Source organism: Mus caroli, chromosome X (assembly GCF_900094665.2).
Source record: "Mus caroli chromosome X, CAROLI_EIJ_v1.1, whole genome shotgun sequence".
Taxonomy (NCBI): domain Eukaryota; kingdom Metazoa; phylum Chordata; class Mammalia; order Rodentia; family Muridae; genus Mus; species Mus caroli.
In genome coordinates, this window is record NC_034589.1 from 154,725,311 (window position 1) to 154,743,094 (window position 17,784).

Here is a 17,784-nt window from a genome sequence, read left to right on the forward strand (position 1 = left end):
TCAGTACTGTAGAATCTTCACACAGATTCTTCAGGTTAAGTTTTTTTGGGGGGGAGGGTGTTGAAGGGGGGCTCTTCAGCTTTTAATTTATTTTGGTGGCATTTTGAAAGTGGATCTTCTGGAGGTCCGTTTGCCTGCTGCTGAAGAACTGTTAATCTCATCTCCACATAGCACTTGGTCTTTCTTAAGTGGGCTTTCTAACAAAACATGACTCTCTCCAATGTGATTGGAGCAAATTGCCTCTGCTTACATTTTTATCACGGGAAGGAAATTGAAACTTGCAACTATACATTCTAAGAACCTGGTTTGAGGATTGTTCCGTTTGAACTTCAAAATCCCTTAATACCGTGGCAGACCCTGATGAAAGACTTTTTCCTGGGAGTTAAACAAAGTCACCGCTAAGGAGCTGGAGCCAAATCAAGGGTTTTTCCTCTGCCCCTTCCTCTTCTCTCTAGAGGAAAACCTGAAAAACCTCACTCAGCTGGGAAGGAGCCTGCTCCTCAGGTGACTTTGAGAAATATCTGGGGCCGTTAAAGGCTAGATTCACGACCAAAAATATAAGAGAAATATCTGTAGATTTTTTCATAAACTGTCCCAACTTGGGTAGGTGGCAGTGTCCAAGCTGTTCCTGGCATTTTATAGCAGCCAGAGATGCTGTTATACTTCCCATAGAACACAGGAGAGCCTGCCACACCAACAAATGATTAAGTCATCCCAAAGATCCTTAGTTCTGTAGCACAGAGACCCTAGGCAGACATGCAAGGAAGAAGCAAGCCATAATGGTAGAAAAGGGTGTGTGAGTGTGAGTGTGTGTGTGTGTGTGTGTGTGTGTGTGTGTGTGTGTGTGTGTGTTCTAGGGAGTCTTCCTGAAAGGTTGCCCTACTCCAGTGTGGAGGATGATGGATGGGCCACATTGACTAGGGTTGTTCCTGCTCTGCCACTTAACTGGCTTTGTCTCTTTGGACAAGTTACTCGGCCTAATTTTTCACCCCTTCAAAACAGGGATAGCAACGATGATAATACTTTGAAGCCACGGGGACTAGGGACTTCTGCTGGGTTAAAGGTCTGAAAGTTGCTTGGTCTACATGACACACTATGCCTATGTGCTTTTACTATGTGGCTTTGTAGTTCTCACAGGGAAATATTTCGGGGCTCAGAAAAGCTTATGAATAGAAAGAAGTGGCAAAAACAAGGATGGGTTCAGCTATCTTTTTACCAGCGCAAACTTTCCAGTTCATCACCCCAAATCCAAAGGCAGCTAGAACAGTAGCCCAGCAAGGATCTGCTTTAGCGCTCAACAATAAATGCGAAAATGCGCGCTCTGCATCCTCCTGTTTTTCTTCATTCCTTCCCTAGCAAAACTAACGACTGGTAATCAGTGGGCGTCCTTCAGGGGCAGTGGAAGGAACTAAACTCACACCATGCCAGGTACTCACACATCTGTCTGCACCGGAGGTGGCTGCAGAGCACCAAATCCCAAACACAGCCAAGATCTATGCGCCCAGTTCCCCCCTCCCCCTACCCGCCAGACAGGACAAACTCTGCCAAGTGGGGAGCGGAATCCACAGACCACCGGAGGCTAAACCTTACCCAAGGGACGCAAGGAAGAAAGTTGGTGGGCACTCGGTGCCATATCCTGGTGAAATGCATCCCAAGGCGCACAGACACCTCAACCCCAGCACCTAGGTACCCCTTACATACGCTGGTCAACGACAAAGGGCTTCAAAAGGAGCGTTCAGGCTTGGGGAACCAGGGTCAATGCGAACACTCACCTGGTCCCTACTCCACCTGTCACCCAGGGGAGCAGCAGAGGAAGCGCCAGGCCCCAGGGCGGTTGCATACTGGCAGGGGGTGGGCTCCTTTCTTGTCCTGAGCCCCTCAGGACCTAGGAAACAGAGGGGCCACCGCCTATTCTCTGCTTTGCTGGTCAGGACCTTGGTTTTGCGCGCAGCTGGCAGGCTCTGTGGCAGCCCGCGCAGAGCTGGAGAGCTGGGGAACGTTTGGAGCTGTGAGTGGCTGGGGGCGCCCTGGCGAGATCCTCTGCTGGGTGAAGCGCTCCGGTGCACCAGCGAGGGCGTGGCAGCTGAGCACATCTGGCTGGGACCCGCCTCCAGGACGACCCACGAGGCCTCCACGCTCTTCTCTCACCCGTAACTCCTCCACGCTCCCCAAAGCCCCCGCCAGCCCCCCACCCCCACCCCCGCTTCAGTTCACTCACTACAGGCTGTTCAGGGGCACCTCCAATTGCCATTCGTTTCAGGCTTGGGACAAGCGGTGTGCACTTTGAACTCCAGGGATTGAGAACTGAGAAGTCAAAGCAGGACCACAAAGCACAAAATCACAAGGCAATCTCATTTCAATGGAGGTTTCATGCTCGGCTAGGTTCTTTCTTTCTTTCTTTCTTTCTTTCTTTCTTTCTTTCTTTCTTTCTTTCTTTCTTTCTTTCTTTCTTTCTTTCTTTCTTTCTTTTTCCACACAAGGGAAATCATAGGATGTTAGAGGTCACCAAGTTTTGAACAAACCCCATCATTTGGCAAGTGTAATCTAGTCACTCACAACAGTTCAAATGTAACTCCAAATGATATTGAAGTGTAGTAGCCACTGGCAACTTGACACAAACTAGTCATCTGGAAGAAATGAAACTTAATTGAGAAAATGCCTTCATCAAATAAGCAAGTCCTGCGGGATATTTTCTTGATTAATGGTTGATGTGGGAAGGTCCAGCCCACTACAAGCGGTGCCACCCCTATGCAGGTGGTCCAGGAAGGTATGAAAAAGGTATTGAACACCATTAAACAGTGTATCTGGATTGCCTCTACCTCCAGGTTCCTGCCTTGAGTTCTTCCCTTGACTTTCTTTCTGGATGGGTCAGGATGAGTAAGCCAAACAAACACCTTTCCCCCCCTCAGTCGCTTTTGGTCTTGGTGTTTTATGACAACAGTAGAAAGCAAGCTAAGACAGAAAAACACAAGCAAAAGATATTTTATAAGAATTCCTTCAGGTAGCGATGAGTTATCTATTCTGACTTGTAGCAGAAGGAATACTGGTTCTTCTTATCCCCACATTCACACCGTTTGACTTCATGTAGGCAGAGCCCATGACCCCACACCTTGACATTGGACATGGTCCAGTGATTTGCTTTGACTGATGGTGTTTGGGCAGAGACACACTGTGCCAATTCCAAACTCATTCTAAGTCCAACCCACCTGCATCTCTATTTGGACTATGAGAAGACCATGCCAGTTAGCTTGGTGGCCTGAGGAGGCGAGGAACAGGTCAAACACAGCTACCTATCTGCTCTAAGAGTAGACTTCCAACTCAAAGAAGAGCTACTGATGGAGCCATGAAGCCTCTGAACTAAGGTCAGCAGGGCAGACAAGCTACAGTGACTTGTCAGAATACATTCTTTTCTTGGTTTTAAAAATATTTTATTGATGGGGCTGGAGTGGTGGCTCAGTGGTTAAGAGCAGTTGCTGCTTTTCTAGAGGGTGAGTGCAGACCACATGAATTCCACTGTCCACCTAAGTCTAACTAGGTGAACGTTTGAATTTACTGAGTTTACTTAGGAAAGAATGGGGGAGTCAAAGCCATCACTGAAAAGTCCACTCTAGTATGGGCGACATCTCTGAAGCTTCTGGTTCAACCTGTAGAAGGCTTCACCAAAGAGAGCGAGCCTCTTCTTCCCAATAATTCTTTACCTGTTTTGTTTTGTTTTGTTTTGTTTTGTTTTGTTTTGTTTTGTTTTGTTTTGTTTTGTTTTGTTTTGTTTTGAGACAGGCTCTCACTATGCAATCCTGGCTGGCATGGAACTATGTAGACCAAACTGTCCCCAAACTCAGAGATCTTAGCTGCCTCTGCTTGAGTGCAGAGATTAAAGGTGAACACCGCTACACCAGGCTTTGTTTACTCTTTTCTCTTCTTATAGTCCTGGGCGGATCTGTCAGTCTTATAACCTTCAGAACTTGCAAAGCCTTTACATTTTGTTTCGCCAGTTTCTTTCCTCTGTTCAGGAGAGAATGGTTCAACTGAGAGGAAACATAGCTACACATCAGGTTATGGACTCTATATCTAAAATATCTTAAGGAAAATAGGACATGTATTTTATGTTGGTGTGGGTTTTGCCACAGGCAGACACTGGGACAAGGATTTGAGTGGAAACAGTTTGTTCTGGTGGCACTGGAGAAAACACTGTGAGGTGTGCATCACGCTGCTGGAGCTTCTTTCTGGGAGAACACGTATCTCCAAGGATCTTATGCTAAAGCTGGAGTGCTTACACTCCACCCCAATTCAGCGCAGGCCTGACAGTATGTACCAGGGGCCTGATCTTAGGAGCTCTGCTTTCTGTGCAAAGAGCAGAGTGGCAGGATTGGAAAGCAAGGTTTGGGGGCACATGAACAAAATACCACATTATCTGTTACCTAACCCAAAAATTCAATCAAACTGAAAATTCTGCTCCCACTCAGCATCCACTCCTTCAGAGACACAGCTCTTCTAAAAGTCTAATTGCATGAGTAGCCTAAGATGCAGGGCTCATTTGTCCTTTTACACTGTCCAGAATAAAGGTCAAAGGAGCATCTTGTATTAATACTTAACTGTCAATTTCTAGCTTCTATAATTAGATGCTCCTCCCTTCCTTCCAATTCCCTCCCTCTCTCCCCTCTCCCTCCCTCCCTCCCTCCCTCCCTTCCTTCCTCCCTCCCTCCCTCCCTCTTTCCTTCCTTCCTTCCTTCCTTCCTTNTTCCTTCCTTCCTTCCTTCCTTCCTTCCTTCCTTCCTTCCTTCCATCCTTCCTTCCTTCCTTTTCTTTTTTAGAGTGAAGTTGTCTTCCACAGATTCAAGCAGGGATGGGAATAGGGAGTGTATATTTGAGCATATAGCTTCCAGGGAAACAAAATATGTCTCAGCCAACCCAGTTACGACTATTATTTCCTGGGGAAGCTATCAGGCCATATGAGGAAGAGAAAAGGCACTTGGGGATGAGGTATTGGCAGGTGAGATGTCAGATAGAAATTGTCACCTGGAGGCAAGTATTCTGAATAACCTCATTGGCACTGCTGACTTTGAAGACAAAGTTGGCAACTGATCTTTAGGAGGCTCTATTCCATTCTACAAAGGGAAAATGATCTTTGATCACAGTACCATAAAATCCCATGTGCCTTGTATAAGAATGTATCTTTTAATTAGTTCTCATTTATCTCCTCCCCTTTGAGAAAAAAGTATAATGGAATATTTTTGTGTTTCCTGAACACACCACACACACACACACACACACACACACACACACACACACACACACACACACTGTCCAGCCCAGTGTTTTTAAACTTCATTGTTAGTACAACTGACCCAGGAATCTCCTTGAAAGGCAGATGCTGTTGTTAGGTGGAGGTACGGTCCAAAGGTTTTGATAACAATCTTCTAAAAGACACTCAGGTTGTTTACTAGAGGATCACACTTATGGTAGTGACAGTCTACAGATCATCTTTACTGGGAGTTAGAAAACACAACGGCATCACATGGGAAGCTTTGCCACCACGGATGCCTGGGAAACACTTCTAAAGATTCTAATGCCTGGACTATGGCTTGGGTATAGAACCACTCAGAAAGTCCCTGGGTGAGTCTAGTGAACAGCCAATGCTGAGGCCATTCATATGAACCAGTGACCACATTTTATAGGTGAAACCAAGTTAATACTTTTATCTCTCTAGCACATAGTCTTGCCCCTCATACAAGATGTTGTTTTCTTTCTTTTAACCACCATCTTTCTGTGTGTATTTGTGATGTGTGTGTTCACATTCGTGTGCTATATATAGCATGAGTGTAGGAGTTAGAGGACAGTCTTTTTGTTTGTTTGTTTGTTTGTTTACTGATAGTATGCCATGCTAGCTGGTCTGGGAGTATGCAGAGAGTCTCTTGTCTCTGTCTCTCATATTACAGATGTGCATTATTATACCTGATTTATAGGAATTCTGGGAACTTGTTTGGGCAGCAAGTGCTTTACTCACTGAGACATCTTCAAAGCCCTGTGTGTGTATGTGTGTGTGTGTGTGTGTGTGTGAGTTTCCCTGGAACTCACTTATGTAGACCAGGGTGGCCTTGAATTTGCAGAGATCTCCTACCTCTGCCTTCCAAGTGCTGGAATTACAAAGATATGTCACCATTCCTGGACTATTCATCATGCTTTCTAAATTGCCTTTCACCTTGAAGAAACCTTAAAATCTCTCTCTCTTTGGTTTTTCAAGACAGGGTTTCTCTGTATAGCCTTGGCTGTCCTGGAACTCACTCTGTAGACCAGGCAGGCCTTGAACTCAGAAATCCNCCTGCCTCTGCCTCCCACGTGCTGGGATTAAAGGTGTGCACCACCACTGTCCAGCTTTTCATCTCTTCTTGTTGAGTGAGAGGAGTCATTGAAGAAGTTTATGCCGATGGAAGCCTGCTGACCTCTGTCTTGGATCATTTATGTCTTGCGCATGCATTGGATTGGTTTCCTTCTTGTGTCTGTGGTGGAAAACAGCTACCAATCACTTCACATTCCTTCCCTTCCTTTCTTCCCTTCTCTTTTTCCCCCCTCTCCCATATCTTTTCAACCTTGCTTGTTCAAGTGTCTTTTTTTGGTTTCTATTAACTGTTAGAATGTGTGATAGGCAGTGGGGACCACTTAGTGGAAATATCTACCCACTGGATAATCCCCGATTCTCCATCTCCGAAGTGAAGTAAACTGGACCACTTAGCCTGTAGTTTCTAGAATGTTTCATCTTCTTTTTTAAAGAACAATGAAGTCTCCACTTGGTACATTAGGAAGAGGTGACTGATGCTCGTGCAGTGACTGCTACATGATAGGTATTTTATTGAGAGTAGTGATTTGATGTTGACAACATCTATAGAAGGCAAGCATTACCATCCCAGTTTACAGGTGAGAAATGTGAAGTTTAAGGCATCTCAATATCTTACTTAAGATGACCTAGCAATGTAACATTATAAAGATGAGTTTTGGAGCTGAGCTGTTAAGAGGACTGACTGCTTTTGCAGAGCACCTGGGTTTAGGTCCCAGCCCCCTTATGATGGCTTACAGCCATTGTCAGTAATGATGAAGTGATCACACAGCATCAGTAACTCAGGTTCTAGGGGTACAGAACTCTCTTCTGGCCTCTGGGCAAGAGACATATATGTGGTGTGTTTATGTACACACAGGCAAAATACTCATACACATAAAATAAAATAAATTTAAAAAACAGAAAGAGGTTTGAGTTTTGAACTCCGACCTCACTGGAGACTAATCTTGCAACCTAATTTCACTCTTTTGGGAGACAGAGTCTCAATGTATAGCCAAGTACGACCTTGAATTCCTTTTGTAGTCCAGGCTGACCTCAAACTCGGAGAAATCCTCCTGACTCAGTCTCTTTAATTTTTATATCAGGAGTATGTAACCTGGTAATGTTGGAGTGATGTCAGTTACTTTCAGAAGCAGTAGATATTTGTTTTCATTTGCTGTAAACAAAGAGAGGGATGCTATTTTATGTACGGAGAAGTTTGCTCTAGTGAGAGATAATTTGGTACTTTTAAGGGATCCAGACTCTTTGGGTTTATCCAACCCATGGCCCTTAGGCTACAAGCAGATGATGATAGCTAAGAATAGAGTCCAATAAAAAGTCATAAAGTTATTTAAAGTATTTTGCAATGTTGTGTGCATGTGGCTATTATGCATGTGTGTCTACATATTTGTGTGTATGTGTGTGTGTGCTAGATGTCAACACTCGATGTCTTTCTCAATTACTCTCCACTTTTAATTTATTTACATATTTTTTAAATTTTATTTTATTTTTTACATACAAGACACTCCTAACCAAAGTTTCCCCCCCCCTCCACTCCTCCTTGCTCTCTCCTCCCATCTCCCCCAGATCCACTTCCCTTCCATTTCCTCTTCAGCAAAGGGCAGGCCTCCAAGAGAAGACACCCAAACAGGACAAAACAAGAAATCAAAAGGCAGGGCAAGCCCTCACATTGAGGCCAGACAAGTTCTCTCACTGAACATTGACCTTAATAACTCAGCTTGACTAGTGTTCCAGCAAGCCCTTAGGATTCCCTGTCTCTGCCTCTCCAGAGATGGGATTTTTGTATATGCTACTATGCATATTTTTTTTTAATGTGAATGTGGGGTCTTCACTGAGCCACCGTCCTAAGACATGGTTTTTCTGTGTATCTCTGGCTGTCCTGGAACTCACTCGGTAGACGAGGTTGGCCTCGAACTCAGAGATCCACCTGCCTTTGCTTCCCAAGTGCTGGGATCAAAGGCATGGACCACCCTTGCCTGACTTCAACCTTTTCTTTTTTCACTATTAAATAGAAAGATTTTCTTGTTTGTGAATGAACTCTTACTGCCTGGCTGTTAGCTTTCTTGGTTTTGCACTAAATATGTAAGTTCCCAACCGAAGGCTCTCTATGGGCAATGCTTGGCCTTTGTCTTGGGGGATGTGTGCTGCTGGGTTACAGGTCTAGTTTGTCCTGTATAATTACTTCATTCCTTGTTGTGCAGAAACATACCTTACTATTTTCCTGCTCACAGTCGAGTGTAGGAACTTGGGCTCCTGCTGCAAGGCTTGTCTGTCTGTGTTTTCCTGTGAAAATCCTATATGATGATCGATGACAGCTGGAGTCAGGCAACCTAGTTCTGACAAGTCTTAGGAAAGACTCTTAACCCCGAGTCACTTCAACTTGGTTTGGAAACATTTGCTTGAGAAATGTTCTGTGTGCTGTGCAAGTTGGATCGACATCATGACCCTTTAAAAACATGTAAAATATCAAAAGTTACCAAAAATAAAAGTCTTTTTAAAAAATATATTCCTATTTTCCAAAATTCTCATATATAGCACATAGGCACTCTCGTTCCTTTAGCTGACATTAATTGTCCCCTCTCTAATCCTGTGCTGGACACTGTTTGGGTGGGATATAAAGATGAATAAGATATAATCCCTCGCCCTGGGTTAGAGAAATGCAAACACATTATTAGAATTCATGGCATGAGTGTTAACAGAAGTACTTCAGGGTGCCTTGGAAACGAGGAAGGAAGAGGCTCAATCCTTTGTGTTTCATACATTTAAGTGTTTGTCCCCATTTTATCCTTCTCTTTCACAAACGATTTTTCTAGCATGACTTCATTTAAAAAGGAGAAAAATAGGAAATCCTGAAAATTGCCTTCTCTCAGGTAACTTGTGGCAAACATGTCCTGACACATAGAACTTGTGCTGCTCTTGAGTACAGCAGACAATTAGGGGAATCAGGATTTAGTGGAGGCCTCTGCCAGCCAACTTCCTTGACTTGGACAAGCCAGCCAGTTCATCTCTCTCTCTCTCTCTCTCTCTCTCTCTCTCTCTCTCTCTCTCTCTCACACACACACACACACACACACACACACACACAATACATATTTGTATACATATTTGCTAAGGAGTTTGGATCAATAAACAGCTCCTTCCAAATTCTGTGACTCTTTTTTTCAGCCAAAAGTGGGGGGAAAATCACTTATGGTCCCCCCAATTATATTTGAAGTTACAAAATCAGGCTAATTTTAGTAAAGAAGGAGTATTTATTTAGTGAATGAACTCCCAGGTTCATTATCCTCTCTAATCCCACTGAAGTAGTGTCTTCAATAGTAGTTTGTAGCCAGGCATAGTGGCACACACGTTTAATCCCAGTTCTCCAGATTGCCACAAGTTGAAGCCAGTTTATTCTATACAGCAACTTCTAAACAGCCGGGGTTACAGAGTGAGACCCTCTAACCCCCAACATGGCCTCAGCCAAAATAGTGGTTTATTGGTACACGCCAGTAGCTGCTCTGCAGTTATTAGACCAAAGTGGACACACTGGTCACATTGTTCATCTATAGGAATGTGGAATTGATCCACTTAAGGACAATAGTCATTCCATTGTGGTATAAAGCTGTGATGGGAGAAGTCCAAGGCATAAACATAAGCTCAAGTCAGGGCAAGGAACTTGATGAGAATTCAGCAAGAGCAAGACCAATGTGTAAGCAAGGGGTGACTGCTTAGAGACTGGGTGGCTAGGGGTACATCAATATCTGCATCTCTACCTACACATCCACATGTCTGTGGATGAATCTAGCTACAGCCACACCTATACATGCAGAAAAATCTGTATCTGTGACTATACTTCTATCTATATAACTATAATGTCAGTTTATATCACTGCCAATATTTATACACTATTATATCTAAACACATATAATCATAACCCTATGTCACTTCTTTATCTGCCACAAGATCCATTACTACCTATAGCTCTCTAAATCTACCTTTCAAAACATATCTACACCACTATATGGATAATTATCTGTAGTGCTGCAATTATATCCACGTTCCTTTATCACCACCACTCTATCTGCATTTTGATGTGTATATTGCTGTAATCATATCATCATCTATGCCTGAACATCCCAATCTATATTAATCAGCAAAACAAAATGCACTGCGGTATTGAAAAGCTACTTCACACTAGAGACTCTTATAGTTGACAAAGTTATTGCCTCATACATGACTCTATATCATTTTCCTATGATCACCCAAGAGCTTACCTTGAACACTTGACGCCATTGGTCTTTGATGGCAGCCCAAACCCCATAATGGGCAGAAATTTGGTGGTTAAACATCACAGTTCAGTCCCCTCCTGTGGGAGAGCTCAGAAACATGTTCAGCCCTGGTGACTTGAGCTCCTCAGTGGGACTGACTTCCAGGCTTCACCTGGCAGAGTGTGAGAACGCACCCAGCCTTCATCCAGGACCTCTATTTCCTAAGATCACCCTCCAGAGCCTGCCTTGCCGCTGGGGAAGCCTCCCTTCCCCCCCCCAAACCCCAAGACTCTTATGTATACTAGTAAAATCATTTCCATTCAAACACTGAACTGAATCTTATAGCAGGATCTGGAAAGGGGAATGTCCTTTAAAGTCCATTTAGCATAAATCTTACTGATTAAGTGAGCGCTGAAGTTCCTCATAGGCAAGTACTTGCTCTTTCTCAGAGGGATCATTAGCCAGTTTATTCAGGCACATCTATTTCTCTCTCTTACACTGAGTAATGGAATGCATACCTTTTCACCTCTCATTGACTGCGTGCATCCTTTTATTTTACTGAGCTCGTAGACCTGGGGTGTTGGCTGTATGATGTGAGAGTGGAAAAACACATATCTTTTACATTCTGTTCTTACTTCAACAAAGTACACCATAAATGCACCACAAGACAGATTTATAATGTATGTAAATTCCAATATTTTCTTCCTTTGTCAAATGTGTTGGAAAGAATTTATGTAACTTGGAGTTTCTGTTAGAAACACAATGTGATGATAATCATGCCACCTTTTTCAAACAGAAAAAGAAATAAGAGCATTTTACTCATGTTAAAGTCTTTGATCAGTTTGTGAAAATTAAGTACCCCACATTTACAATATGTTCCATTAACATCATGAAAACATTTTAGATGTCTGCTTATTCTTGGAAATCCATAAAACACCATAAATCTGGGCTTTGTGGTACAGGTCTAGCTATTCAGGAGACAAAGGCAAAAAATTTGAAAGTTCAAGTCATGTCTGGGGTACAGACTGAGTTCATTGAGGTCAGCCTGAACAACATAATTTCATTCTATCAAAAGGAAAAGTCAAGAAGAAGGCTGGGATGTAACTTAGTGGTAGAGAACTTGCCAGCTTCAGTATTATAACTAACTGCTGCATAGGCTTAATGGGATTATACAACTTTGATTTAAATTTAAAGTTTGATTTTGTTTGCTCTATGATTTAATACATATTTTATTTAATGGCACTATTATAGTGGCCACTTGAGGAGAGAGCAAGGGACAACAGAAAGCAGATAGCAAGCAAGTAAACTAATATATGTTTAATATAGCTTGCATCCTTTTAAAGATTTTTTGGTTATTATTTTAACTCCGTGTGGATGTGTGTGTCCGTGTGTCTATGTGTATCTCTGTGTGGGTATGTGCAGGTACCCACAGAAGCCAGAGATGTCAGATGCTTCTGGAGCTGGGGTTACGGACAGTTGTGAGGCACATGATAAGGGTTTGGGAAACTAAATTCAGGTCCCCAGGAAGAGTATTACATACTGTTAACAACTGAGCAATCTCTCCAGATCCCTACAGCATATATATTTAGCTATAAAACCATTGGAAAGTAAGTCAGAGATAGTGTTATAGATCTTTTTTCTAATTTGACTTTGTCTTTATTTTAAAAAAATGGAAATTTTAGTTAAGTTGCTGTTCCACGTCTGGTATCATAAATCATTTATTTAAACCACGTCTGTATTCTAAAGCATCTTTCAAAGCAACATTGTACAAAGAATTTTTTAATAGTGGAATATTCATGTGGTCTCTTTTGGCTCCATAGGGAGAGGTATTAATTACCATATGTGTGTCGTGCAAGTGTGACTTGGTAGCTCATGCAACAACGGCTGTCTAAAGTCTAAAGTTACCAAGTCTGGAATGAGAAGGAAAACTTTCAACATCAGGAAGTGTGGAAAAATAATACAGGCATAAACCTTCAGCATAAGATATCTTATTATTGAAGGGAGGAAAAAATATTTCTTCTTTTGAGTCAGGTCTCATTATGTAGCTCCAGCTGTTCTAGACCTCGATATGTAGATGGCTTGGACCTCTCAGAGATCCACCTGCCTTTACCTCTGGGATTAAAGGTGTAGGCCACCGCACCTTGCAAGAAAGATTTTTTTTTAATTTTTATTTATTTTTTATTAGATACTTTCTGTATATACATTTCAAATGCTATCCCGAAAGTTCCCTATACCCTCCCTCTGCCCTGCTCCCCTACCCACCCACTCCTGCTTCTTAGCCCTGGTATTCCCCTGTACTGGGGCATATAAAGTTTGCAATACCAAGGGGCCTCTCTTCCCAGTGATGGCCGACTAGGCCATCTTTTGATACATATGCAGCTAGAGACAAGAGCTCTGGGGTACTGGTTAGTTCATATTGTTGTTCCACCTATAGGGTTGCAGATCCCTTCAGCTCCTTGGGTACTTTCTCTAGCTCCTCCATTGGGGGCCCTGTGTTCCCGAAAGATATTTCTATAACAGCTGTGTCATTGAGTGTTATTTCTAATGAAACTGAGAAGCCAGTAAGAGTCCTCTATTCCCCATTATCCTTCATGAATTGAACCAGACATCTGTCCCAACCTTGCTAGTGAGTGTCATGATGTTTTCAGCAACACAACTGAGCTGTAGTCCACATAATCACCCTAAGTTTCCCACAATCTATTTTTCTGGGATGAAAATCCTGAGCACACATTTATGAGAACAAATAATGGGTGACATTTTAAGACTCAGAAGCCAGGTGATTTATCTAAAACTGTTATGAATTCGTGGTAGATGTGAATCATTCCATGACACCTTTCTTCCAGAGTGTCCAAAGGTCTGTGAAAATATTTTTAGTGTGTCAAGTATTTAGAGTCTATTTCCTTTTTTTCCTTTTTTTCTTTTTTTTATTAGATATTTTCTTTATTTACATTTCAAATGCTATCACGAAAGTCCCCTATACCTTCCCCCCCCTGCCCTGCTCCCCTACCCACCCACTCCCACTTCTTGGTCCTGGCGTTGCCCCGTACTGAGTCATATACAGTTTGCAAGACCAAGGGGCCTCTCTGGGGTGTAAGCAGGTATAGATTCTCAATACCACCTTTTAAGGAGGTTGAGTCTAAATCTGCCATCCTTGGTGTCAGACAATAATTCCCATTTGGTCCAACTCAGTTAGTCAAGGTCAAGTGAGTTCTGTTTTCTGTTCTTAATCACAGAGGTTTCAGAGGTGAGAGATGCTGCAGTATAAGTTTTGGAAGACAAGCCATACAGAAAGAAGATATCACTTTATCTGGTATTTTCACCTCTGTTTTGGCTTTTTTTTTTTGGGGGGGGGCAAGGTCTTGCATATCTATATGAGACCTTGTGACTATAGATAAAGTAGGTAAGGAGCCAGCCTGGCAGGAACCAAGGCAAACTGCAGCTGTATCCTGCTAGCTGTTTTTTCCTGGTTAAGCAAGAAGTTAGGCCTAGCCTGGCAGTGGTGGCACACGCCTTTAATCACAGCACGTGGGAGGCAGAGGCAGGCAGATTTCTGAGTTTGAGGCCAGCGTGGTCTACAAAGTGAGTTCCAGGATAGCCAGGGTTATACAGAGAAACCTTGTCTCGAAAAAACAAAAAACAGACAAAAAAAAGTTAGGCCTAAGTTAACCAAGGAAATTGCAGCAGTTACCTGTGGCTTAGTCTCATATAAATTGGGATGCCCTCTGTAAACATCCTTGAAGCTTTCCTCTTTGCCAGATGAGCAGGCCCCTGGGAACTTTCCCAACTCCCACATGGGGACACCAACAAAAGATCTGCATCCTCAAAGACCCGACTTTACTACAGTATCATTTGTATTGTGGTTTGAATCGTGGGAAGAGAGAGAGAGAGATCTGGACCATCTTGATTAGGAAGGGGGAAAGGGTCATTTTACCCCCATGAATATGCCATCAAGCTCATAAATATGCATTGAAAAACTTAAATTCACAGTACGGAACCCAACTATTTGAGGATAGCCAACTCCATTCTTCCTTTGGAGTGCACATTTTCCTATAAGAAATATATTTCTGCTTAAAATGTCTGTCTCTCAGTTCAATCCTTCTTTTTGGGAAAGGGAGAAGTGAGAGAAACCTGCTCCTTATAACAGGTAATAATTTGGGTCATTTTAATAAAGGTGTAACTGAGATTCAAGCCTAGTCTCTCATTAGCTGTATGGTGAGCTATGTTTCTGTTTCTTACCTTCAACTAGGACATGGGAAGAAGATGCTAGGGTTGTTTGAAGAGAGACAATATCTGCTTGGCCCTTAATATGATATCTGGCCCAGGGTAAGACCCTACCACGTTAGATGTCAGTGGGGATGGAACTACTTTTATGTGAGTGGAAGAATCAAAATGAAAAACAGAACTTTGGACTCCCAGTCCAGTGTACTTTCTGCAACAGTACACTGAGACTTGCCATCAAAGCTAATATTGGTTTTAGAATGAAGCATGGTCTCAAATAGAAGTTAATCTTTCAGTTAACTGTTGCTTAAGTTACTAATGAAGTATGCATTTTGGAGAGCCCAATATTCTGCACAGTAATACATATAAAACAAGTGTTTATTGAAAGAATTCTGTTAATGCTTTCTTACATAAAAAAAGCTTATAAAAAATGCCATGTTCTGTTGAGCCTCCTGTTTTCTATAATCCCTCTGAGGCTTCATCCCACAGCTATGCAAGATCTGAAGCATAGTGATGCCAGTAGGAAAAGTTAGTCCAACAAATGTTGAACAGCATGGGTTGCCTAGGGAAATATTTGTACTTTTATAACAAGCAATATGTTGTTTAAATACTACCTATCTTGAGTTTCTTTTGTTCCTAGCCTTTTGTTATCTTTGAATGACTTTAGGACTTTGCAAGGTATAGGTGACTAGTAGCAATGTATATTCTGTCCTGTGGACATTCAAATGACCCATCTCCCACTGTAAGAGAGGCCAGATATATCTCTAACTTGTACATTCATTTCCGTGTTCCTAATCAATCTATGTGTCTATTCAGTTTCTCCTCTGAGCTAACTGAAATAGTGCCAATTCACAATGATCTTCCCTCCTTAGTCTCCTGAGTGCTGGGATTATAGCCAAACCACTTTAACCACCACAATTTATTTCTACTTATTTGTGATAGAGTTTTAAAATTTGACCAAAACAAAATATCTCCTTCATCTTTTTTTGTTGTTGTTCAGATAGAAATAATGAATTCTGGTAAGAAAATGAAAATAGAAGGTCCACCCAATGCTGACAAGAGAAGGCTATTAAACGTCAAACGACAATGACAGGGGTAGGTTGATTTATCTTCAAAGAAGCTGGATTTGACTAGCATTATATGGTCAGAAATTCTCTTTACTGCTGTTTGATGTCTATGTGACCAAAATCAAGACAACTCTGTAGGTAACTGAGACCAAAGTTATTTATTTTAAAGGTTGGTAAGAAAGGGTAGGTTTTGATTGTATATGATGAAAATATCCTCCAAGTTTTTGGAGCTTTTAGATTTATCCTCAAAAGTCTCCTGTTTTTGTTTTTGTTTTGTTTTGTGCATCTCAGTCCGAGGCAACCTTTGAAGATTGGTTGCCCCCAGGTTTGAGTTACATTGAATACAAACAATATGCTAAATCTCCAAAGATCTTTATCTGGGCCCTGCATCTTACAAGCTATGACACTCCAGGAAAACATGAAAATTGTTTCATGGGCTCCAGATATATTTGTGTTTTATACAGGTTCAGAGAGACATTTTCCTGTCTCTATTCCTACTGGCTGAGCAAATCATGCTGGAGGTGCTGAAGGCAGGTGGGTTGCCTGGCAACAACAATATAGACAACAATAATCACTTAACAAACAAACAAGAACAACAACATACTGTGAGGGATATGGCTTGCCTACTGGTCCAAGAGTTTTACTAAACTCATAGCCACTCTAAGAAGTAAGATATTGCTGCTTAGCCTTATAGAGGAGTGAAATGACTGGCCTAGGATGTTATTGCTAATAAAAGTCAGAGCAGGGTTTTGATCTAGAGACTATCTCTGCCAAATTGGAGTGATCTCTCCAGGTTTACCAGGCAGTTAGAAATATATTCCATAGACATGCTAAAAAAGAACAGTCAGTGGAGATACACAGAAAAAAACATTTAAAAAAAGGTTTGATAGTTCAGAACATAGGGAAGATTTTAACAGAGAGAACCCTTCAAGGAATACCAGAAGGGAAAAGGAGAAGTGAGAGACTGAGTTGGGAAGAACAGGGAAGGGAGAATGTTAAAAATAATAAGAGAATGGCTACTGTGAAATGCTCTCTTCCCGGCATTATATGAACATTGTCACCTTGGATTCTGAGCAGCTCTGGGATAAGCCACATAAGACCCTAACAGATTGGGCCTGTTAACAATTGGTTATTGATCAATCATGGAAGGTAGGGAGGGCACAGGAATTAGTGCTCCCTCTGAGCATTTATCAGCAGTTACTGGTTGCTAGAGGAGAGAGAATTCTTTGACAGTGTTGCCTCTAGTAAGTTGTCTATGCTTTTGTTGGCAACTCCAATCAAAATAATTGTTCTTGGGTCTGTCATTGATTCCCTCTCTAGGATAAATAGATGTTTGTTTGTGTCCTCCCCAGAAGGGGAGTTTAAAGCAATTGTGACCAAAGAGATGATGGGGTCATAAGAAAAATGCTGCTCTGCTTTTCAAAAGTGCATAAAACCTTTGCTCTGATTCCCAGCACCACATAAACCAGCCATTCTGGCACATGCCTGTAATCTACATACTAGCTTGGATACAGCTATATAGCTAGCTGCAGGATAGCCTCAGATATATGAGACCTTGTCTTAACAAAACAAAATAACTGTGCTGATTAGTTTTATGTCAACTTGACACAAGCTAGAGTTGTTAGAGAGGAGAGAACATCAATAGAAAAAAAATGCCTTCTGAGAATATGGAGAAAAAGGAACACCCCTCCATTGCTGGTGGGATTGCAAGCTGGTACAACCACTCTGGAAATCAGTCTGGGCGTTCCTCAGAAAATTGGACATAGTACTACTGGAAGATCCAGCAATACCACTCCTGGGCATCTACCCAGAAGATGTTGCAACTTGTAATAAGAACACATGCTCCACTATGTTCATAGCAGCCTTATTTATAATAGCCAGAAGCTGGAAAGAACCCAGATGTCCCTCAACAGAGGAA

At 42.2% G+C, this 17,784-nt stretch overlaps 1 protein-coding gene and 1 long non-coding RNA gene across 5 annotated transcripts in view; one reads left to right on the top strand and one right to left on the bottom strand.

The window, feature by feature from the left end:
• Positions 1-2,149, bottom strand: part of Egfl6 (EGF like domain multiple 6) — a 60,276-nt gene extending 58,127 nt beyond the window's left edge. For all 4 annotated transcript variants that reach the window (XM_021153528.2, XM_021153529.2, XM_029472967.1 and 1 more), the window contains exon 1: positions 1,773-2,149. In XM_021153528.2, coding sequence (XP_021009187.1) covers positions 1,773-1,840 — 68 coding nt within the window. In that variant the 5' untranslated portion in view covers positions 1,841-2,149. The remainder of the gene's footprint in view (positions 1-1,772) is intronic.
• Positions 2,150-3,260: 1,111 nt separating this feature from the next.
• The window catches only part of LOC110287482, a 100,637-nt gene continuing 86,113 nt past the window's right edge, over positions 3,261-17,784 (top strand). Inside the window, exon 1 of the long non-coding RNA XR_003835711.1 lies at positions 3,261-3,362. This is a non-coding gene — a long non-coding RNA (uncharacterized LOC110287482). The remainder of the gene's footprint in view (positions 3,363-17,784) is intronic.